This window comes from Myotis lucifugus, unplaced genomic scaffold, assembly GCF_000147115.1.
Source record: "Myotis lucifugus unplaced genomic scaffold, Myoluc2.0 scaffold_316, whole genome shotgun sequence".
In the NCBI taxonomy this organism is placed as follows: domain Eukaryota; kingdom Metazoa; phylum Chordata; class Mammalia; order Chiroptera; family Vespertilionidae; genus Myotis; species Myotis lucifugus.
Window position 1 is genome coordinate 1,056,278 of NW_005871364.1, and position 8,363 is coordinate 1,064,640.

The window sequence follows — 8,363 nt, forward strand, 5'->3', positions numbered from 1 at the left end:
CACACACACACTCACACACACACACTCACACACACACAGGCACTCACACACACACACTCACACACACACTCTCACACACACTCTCACACACACTCACACACACACACACACTCACACACACACTCACACACACACACTCACACACACACTCACACACACTCACACACACACTCACACACACACACTCACACACACCACACACACACACATACTCACACACACACTCACACACACACACTCACACACACACACACACACACACGCTGTGTACACACTCATACAGACATTCTCAGGGGCTCTCTGCACACCTAACATACACACGAAACACACACTGACACCTGCAAACACACACACCAAAGTGCACACACATGAGGCCCCACATTTACACGTGTGTGTGCTGGGAGGGGCATTTCGGTGAGTAAGGGAGCTGTGTGACGAGACCTCAATTTAAACTTAAGACTCTCAGTCAAGTCCAGGGAAGTGTCCCTTCTCACTGCCCCATAGGCCCAAACCCCCATCATCATAACGCTGATGCTCAGTGACAGGGAACATGTGACCACATTGGCTTCCACTGACAGCAGAGCATATATATTTATTTTTTATTTTTAATCACAATATTGTTGTGATGTAATTCAGATATCATAACATTTCCCCGTTTAAAGCGCCCACTTCAGTGTTTTCAGTATAGAGTCGCCCGACCGTCATTAGTATCTAATTCCTGAACGTCTTCATCGCCCCCCACAATGCATGTTGCATCTGGCTTCTTTCACTTCACGTACTGTCCTCAAGTTTCATCCGTACAGGAGCATGAATCAATACTTCCTTCCTTTAAGTGGCTGAAAATAGCCCATTGTTTGGCTAACCCTCAATTGGTTTAGCCATTCATCAGTTGGTGGGCATTTGGGTTATTTCCATTTTTTTTACTATTATGAATAATGTGCTATGAACATTCATGAACATGTTTTCGTGTGGACATGTCTTTTCAATTACTTTGGGTATACACGCAGGAGTGGAATTTGAGTCATGTGCTAACTATGTTTGAGGAACTGCCATACTGTTTTGCAAAGTGGCTGCAAAATTTTACAACCCTAGGGTCCATGTATGCGGCTTCCACTTTCCCCATTTCCTCCGCAACACTTGGTATTATCTGTCTTTTGCCACTTAGCCATCCTAGTGGACGTGAAGTGGTATCTCATTGTGGTTTTGATTTGCATTTTCTGGATGACTAAGATGAATGTTGAGCATCTTTTCATAAGGTGTTTATTGGCTGTTTGTATATCTTCTTTGGAGAAATATCTATTCAGATCCTTTGCGCATTTTTAAACTGGATCGTTTGTCTTTATTGTTGAGTTGTAAGAAGTCCTTACCTCGTCTGGATACAAGTCCCTTCTACAATATATAAGCCCAGGCCTCTGCTGGCCGCGCCCGGGATTTTAAACTAACCAATGACAATCAAGGAAAGTGCGCGCCATAGATATGACCACATCCTGTGTAACAAGACCCGGCTCACGCCTGGCCAATCGGCAGGGCCCACAATCCCCTTGCGTCACCCCCCTATTTAAGCCGGATTTTCCCATGGGAGGGGACTCTCTCTTCCTGTCGCCGGGCCGGCCGGGAGCAGGGCCGGGCTGGCCGGTGATTTGAAAACATTTTCTCTCGTTCTATGGATTATCTTTTCATGTTGATGGTATCCACTGAAGCACAAATGCTAATTTTTATGAATCTAATTTAGCTATTTTTTCTTTGGTTATTATGCTTTAGGCATCGTATCTAAAAAAAAAAAAAGAAAGAAAGAGAAACATTGCCTACCTAATCCAAAGTTATAAAGATTTATACCTAAGTTTTTTGTAAGAAGTTTGTAGTTTTTGCTCTATTATTTAGATTTATTATCCATTTTTAATTAATGTTTGTATAAACATTAATTGTTTATTGGATATAAGGATCCAATTTCATTCTTTTGCATAAGGATATTTATTTGTCCTGATACAATTTGTTGAAAAAATGATTCTTCCTCCATTGAATTGTCTCCTCGCCCTTGCCAAAAACCAATTGCCCATAAAGGAGAAGTATTGCCCTAACCGGTTTGGCTCAGTGGATAGAGCATTGGTCTGCGGACTCAAGGGTCGCAGGTTCGATTCAGATCCTTTGCGCAGTAGGAGGTGTGCAGGAGGCAGCTGATCGATGTTTCTCTCTCATCGATGTTTCTAACTCTCAACTCTCTATCCCTCTCCCATCCTCTCTGTAAAAAATCAATAAAATATATTGTTTTTAAAAAAGGAGAAGTGTTAGTTCTGGACCCCTTTCTATTCCATTGATCCATTTGTCTGCCCTTATGCCAGTACCACCCTATCTTGACTACTGTAACTTTGTAATAAGCTTTGAAATCTGTAGGTGTGAGTCACACAACCGCGTTCTTGGGTGAGGTTGTTGGACTCTTCTAACAGGCATGTCTTGCATCTCGAGCGGATGTTTGGTGGCTGGGTTTCAGGCCTGGTGTGACCAGAGGCCCAGTAGCACCATCAAGGACCTGGCCTTCCCACCCTCCCCTGCCTGCCACCTTCAGTACTGGCTTCATCCTAGCTCATGACTTGCTTTCCTCACTTGAGGTAGGTTCAGTGGAGACATTCAAACAGGATCCTTCGCTTCTCTGGAGCCCAGAGAGGCAAGTCCCTTCCCCAGTGTTGTCCAGTAGCAGCAGTCAGCGGTGAGCAAGCCTGCATCCTAGTCGAGAAGCACTTCTTTTAAGAACGTCACGGGCAGTAGCAGGGCCCCTCTGTGGCATCGCTCAGAGGCACCATCCATGTTGAAGGCCGCATAACTGGCATCCCCTGGGGCTTAACTCCTTCTGGTTGCAAAATGAATGAGGTGATTTTGAAGAAGGGTACATTTGTCTAAATAGTTACAGTATATTCATTCCATCTTCCCCTAAAAAAGTAATGTCAAGGGGTCCCAGAGGTCTCCTGTACTAGTCACCCAACCTAGTTTGAGAGACACACCTGCATGTGCTCAGCTTTGTGCTAGGTAGAGTTGGGGGTCGGGGGAGATAAAGGGCTACCTGGTCCCCAAGAACTGAATGCCTCTCAGGGAGGGAGGCGAGGGCAGCCAGGGTGTGTTTTATGGAGGAAGCAGTGGTAAGAGGCAGGCAACCACCTTCAAGAAGCCACACAAGATCTGGACTCTGAGTCCTCCAGCTCGGCCACCACTGGGCTGTGCAGCTTCAGGCCAGTCCCTTACCCTCTCTGAACCTAGGTTTTCTCATTCACCAGTCGTCACTGATACCACATCCTTGCTAGGGCTCTTGTGAAAGCAAAAGGAGATGTAGGCAGATTTTAATGGTGCTTTGGTCCCTGGGCAATGGTGTCAAGAATAAAAAATGAGAGGTTTGTTTTTCCTCCTAGAAATTTATATTGGACAAAATGGAGACCGTGAAATTTATCGTACTGCTCATGGAACCCAGTGTGTGCTGGACAGGCGGTAGCCACAAGGACCAGGGATTCAGAAGTCACCCCAGATCCTTCAGGAAATGTCCGACGAGGCAAGATATCATCCCAAGGGCCCCTGTTCCCACCACCGAGCCTTCAGAGTGCTCCTCCCTGCGCTGACCCGCCGACGGCCACCCGGCCGGCCAGCATCACGACCATCTCCTGACCTGCTTGGCCTCCTTGTCTCACTACCAGCGCCCTTGAGTGGGTGGGAACCAGCCTGGGAGCAGTGAGCGAATGGGTGGGGTCCTAGGCCCAGCTGGGATGGGGCGCTGTTCCCTATATTGGGGGGGTTGACAGGGATCAAGATGAGGTCTGCCTGGGACCATGGGGAAGAGAGGGGGATTCCTGAATCAGAGGCAGCAGCCAGGTGGGAAGTCCCAGGCTGGAGACTAGCCCCCAGGAGCCAGGACTGCCTGTGTCACCGGTGGGTTCACCTGAGGCCACGGACCTCTGCCTGGCTGTCGGGATGCCTGAGTCACAGACACTCTTGTAAAGAGCCACCCAGGGCTGCAGGATGCAGGAGAGCCCCCCTTGCACGCAGCAGACTGGGGAGCACAGAGGGCTGGGGTACTGAACTGGGGGGGGGGGCATTTCATTACTGGTCCCAGAATCTGAATTCCAAGTCAGTGCCTTCTGCCCACCCCTGAGGGTCCTGGAGAGGCCAGAAAGGAGTGCTAGTCTTCGGGAGGCCCTGGCACGGCCAAGCCCCTCTCCGGCCGGTTTTCCCACCTGTCATATTGGGCGAGAGGGTCTCAGGGGGGCCCCTCCCCAGATTCACATTCTAGGTCAAGGCTGGGAAAGCTTGGTCTGCACGGAGGGCGCTCATTTGGTTTGATTGTGTCACTGGGGTCAACTCATCCCAGCAACCAGCGCGGCTGTGAAAAGAATTCTCCGCTGGAGGTCTGCCTGCCGGTGAGAGCTGGTGTAGGTGACAGTTGAAAGTTAACAGTAGCTGTTGAGCAGCGAACTGCGGTAAAGCAGCGAATGAACTGTCAAAGGGGCGTTTCAGAAAAGATGCTGCTACTCCCTCCACAGACGCGGAGGTCTGCTGTATTCCAGGTGCTGCTGGGGGAGGGGGAGGGGAGGCTGGGGGTCGGGGGAGGACTTGGCCACCGAGGTCATTAGAGGAGCTAAACATGATGGGCGGCTGAGTGTGGTCAGGTCTGAAGAGCAGTTTAAACAGAGCGGGTGTGAGGAGGGAGCATCCTTTTGAGTTTCTGATCTCACGGGCCTTTGGGGCTCAGAGGTCCTCTCCGGTCGGGCTGGAGGCAGGTTTCAGGAGGAGGAGGTTGGGGGGGGGGGGCTGAAGGAAGTGGAGGAAACACAGGGTGGGGACTTCCAGGTTGGCTACGGGTGGAGGAACCTGCTGGGCGTCCGAGCAGGTGGGCTGGGAACCCGTCGTGGGCCCTGGGCCAGGCTGCGAGCTCGGGCTTTGGTCCAGAGGTCACACGTGAGGATGTCTGGTCCATCCGGCCGCTGTAACAGAAGACCGTGGCCCGCGCGGCCTCACAGCAGACATTGGTTTCTCCCAGTTCTGGAGCCTGGGAGTCCAAGATGAAGGCAGCGGCAGGACTGCCCCGTTCACTGGACTGTCCTCTCGCTGTCCTCCCATCGCGGCCGGGGGGTGGGGGGGCGCTCTCTGCGGCCTCTTTGTAAGGGCACTAATCCCATTCGTGAGAGCAGAGCCCTCACGACCTACTCACCTCCCAAGGCCCCACGGTTACATGGGGGGTAGGATTTCACCATATGAATGGGGGTGGGGAGGCATGAACGCTCAGTCCATGGAAGGGACCCCCTCACATTCATGCTCACAGTTCCCTTTCTCTCCCCACAACCACTTTCCAGACCTGAAGCATCCCATTAACCTCCCTGTTATGTGGGCACACGTTAGGCCAGTGTTTCGCGGACCTGCACACGCATCAGGAAGGCTTGTTACACAGGGCGTGGCCCCACCCAAGGGCTTCTGGCCTGGCAGGTCTGGGCTGAGGAGGCCTTAGAATTTGCATTTCTAACACGATGCCCGGTGATGCCGATGCTGCGGGTCCCAGGGCCGCACTTTGAGAACCACTGCCTTAGAGTCATGGCCAATCCTAAATGCCTAAGCTGGGGTCTGACCCACCTGGAGCACATCCCCCCTGCCAGGACTCCGGGTCCCCATCTGCATGATGGGGTGCACCTGGCATTCTGGGAGAGCCGCCCCCACTCCACCTCACCTGCCTGCCCTCCTGCCAGGTGCTGGACATAGTACCCCCATATGGGCCCAGGCATGGCTGGCTGGCTTTGTAGCTTCGCCTGCCAGGGCTCTGCGGAGAGCTGGTCGCCGTCCTGTCCCTGCCGTCTGCCTGCTGTGCACCTGGTGTGCATTCATTCGTAGGTCAAGTTCAGATGCTTTGTCACACTCCTTGCGAAGCAGGATGATCAGAGCAGACACCTGGTGTGGCCGTGACCTGGCCATCAATCTATAATCTAACAAGCCCCCAGGGCAGTTGTTGGCAAAACGCGGCTCACGAGCCGCATGCGGCTCTTTGGCCCCTTGCGTGTGGCTCTTCCACAAAATACTGACTTCTGCGCATGGGCCACGAAGTTTCAATCGCACTGTACGTGCGCACCCGCACGTGGTATTTTGTGGAAGAGCCACACTCAAGGGGCCAAAGAGCCACATGTGGCTCGTGAGCCGTGGTTTGCCGACCATGGCCCCAGGGGGTTCTGATGCAGACGGAGCTCCAAACACAGGCAAGAAATACTGGGTGTCAGAATGTCAAAAAGGAGAAAACCTGGTCCACGTTGGCCTGGCCTTCAGCTGGGAAGGATGTTGGAAGCATGAAAGCAACAGTGACACCTGAAAATAATTTGATCACAAAAAAATTAAAAATACATCTACTGCCCGGCCAGCCTGGCTCTGTGGTTGAGCCTCAACCTCTAAACCAGGAGGTTACAGTTTGATTCCTGGTCAGGGCACATGCCTGGGTTTCGGGTTCGATCCCCAGTGTGAGGCGTGCAGGAGGCAGCTGATCAATGATTCTCATCATTGATGTTTCTCTCTCCCTCTCCCTTCCTTTCTGAAATTAATAAAAATGTTTTTAAAACACTACATCTACCTCAGAACACATCAAAATATTTAAAGACAAACTGGGGGGAAATGTTGAGAAAGGTGAAAAAGGAACAATTTTTGATATTTTAAAAACTCTTACAAAGAAAAAGATTGACACCAATTGTTCCTATTTAACAAATCACAAAATAGGTAAAAATGGCCTATAAACATGAAACAACATATTTCAGGTCACTAAAAATAAAAACCATATCATTTCTTCCCCCCTAAAATGCTTAAGCTAGTGCGCTACTGCTTGTAATTTAGGCTCACAGACACTGCGCTGCTCTCTGCAGAATAAACTCTGGAAAGCAACTTGATAGGTCTCAAGAGGCTTAAAATGTTTATGTCCTTTGGCTCAGTAATTCTAGTCAAGAAATTTAAGTTAATAAAGCCAGAGCTAGTTGGTTCCAAATGGCCGCAAGCCCAACTCAACTGGGCTTAAGCCAAAAAGAGAATGCGTTGAATTTTAACATGGAAAGGCTAGGATTCCAACTTGAGGCACAGGCTCATCAGGGGCTCATTGTCTGCAGAATCCAGTCCGCCTTTGTCTCTGGCCTCTGCTCTCTGCATGTGGACTTCATTCTCACGCTCTACTTTAACAAGCTGGCCAACCACCTTGGCCTGAAAGTCAGAGGAAAAGAGAGAATGTCTCTTCCCACTAGGTCCGGGGCAAGTCCCAAGGTCCATTCTGATTGGGTCACCTTGGGTCATGTGGCTCCCTTTAAACAAATTCCTGATTGGCCAGGCCTAGGCTACCGAGTCCATTCTAACCGATCTCTATAATTAGGCGGGATTCCATGCTCTGATTGTCCAGGCCTGCGTCAAATTTTTGAGTTTTATTGAGGTGGCTAGAAGCTAGTCCCCTGGAGCTGGTGGTGGGTGCCGCATGACTGAAAGAAGGGGACAGGTGTGGTTCCCCAAAGGGAAATCAAGCTACTGTCATCAGAGGGAGGTGGGCCTGGAGCTGAGCCAACAAAAGCAAGAATGTTTGTCACAGATGCAACCACGTGGCTGTACGGAGATGTCCACCACATTGTTATTTATAGTAGGAAACAACCTAAATATCTCAGAGGAAGAGTTTAGTCAATGATGCCCAAACGTTGTGATTTTATAATTCGGCAGCCATTAGATTACAAGTCCAAAAATATTTGATGTAAAACAAAATAGGATGTAAAGCAAAGTGAAATAAGCAGGGTTTTTTGTTTGTTTTTTAAAGTAGACTATAAAGAAGTACAAATTAGTAGTTACGAATAGTCATGGGGATGTAAAGTACAGCATAGAGAATATAGTCAATAATGTTGTAATAACTACGTATGGTGCCAGGTGGGTACTAGACTTATGGGGCGTGGGTGGGGAACCACTTTGTAAACTATATAAATATATAACCACTTATGCTGTACACTTGTGCAAAATAATATTGAATGTCAACTGTAATTGAAAAATAAAATAAATTTTAAATTAAACAGAGATGAAAAATTCCAGTTGTCTACATAGGATAGTTTAACTGAACTAAGTCAAGTTCAGTTTCTTTACAATTACTGCTCTGTCGTGTTGGTACTATTTAAATGAAGGAATATAGAGTACAATGGGGCTGGAGACATTGTAGGCTGAAATGATTCCAAATCATTATAAACTTACTCTAAAAAAAAAAAAAGTAGACTATAAAGCCAGTTTGGTAAAAAAATATCCTATATAATAGAAAGGCTAATATGCAAATCAATTGAACGGCGGAACAACTGGTCGCTATGATGCACACTGACCACCAGGGGGCAGACACTCAACACAGG

At 49.0% G+C, this 8,363-nt stretch overlaps 1 protein-coding gene across 1 annotated transcript in view; it reads left to right on the forward strand.

Moving 5' to 3' along the window:
- Positions 1-3,602, forward strand: part of LOC102437016 (putative uncharacterized protein CCDC197) — a 10,351-nt gene extending 6,749 nt beyond the window's left edge. The window contains exon 5 of the mRNA XM_023764103.1: positions 3,399-3,602. Within this exon, the coding sequence (XP_023619871.1) occupies positions 3,399-3,602 (204 nt within the window). The remainder of the gene's footprint in view (positions 1-3,398) is intronic.
- The last annotated feature ends 4,761 nt before the right edge of the window (positions 3,603-8,363 follow it).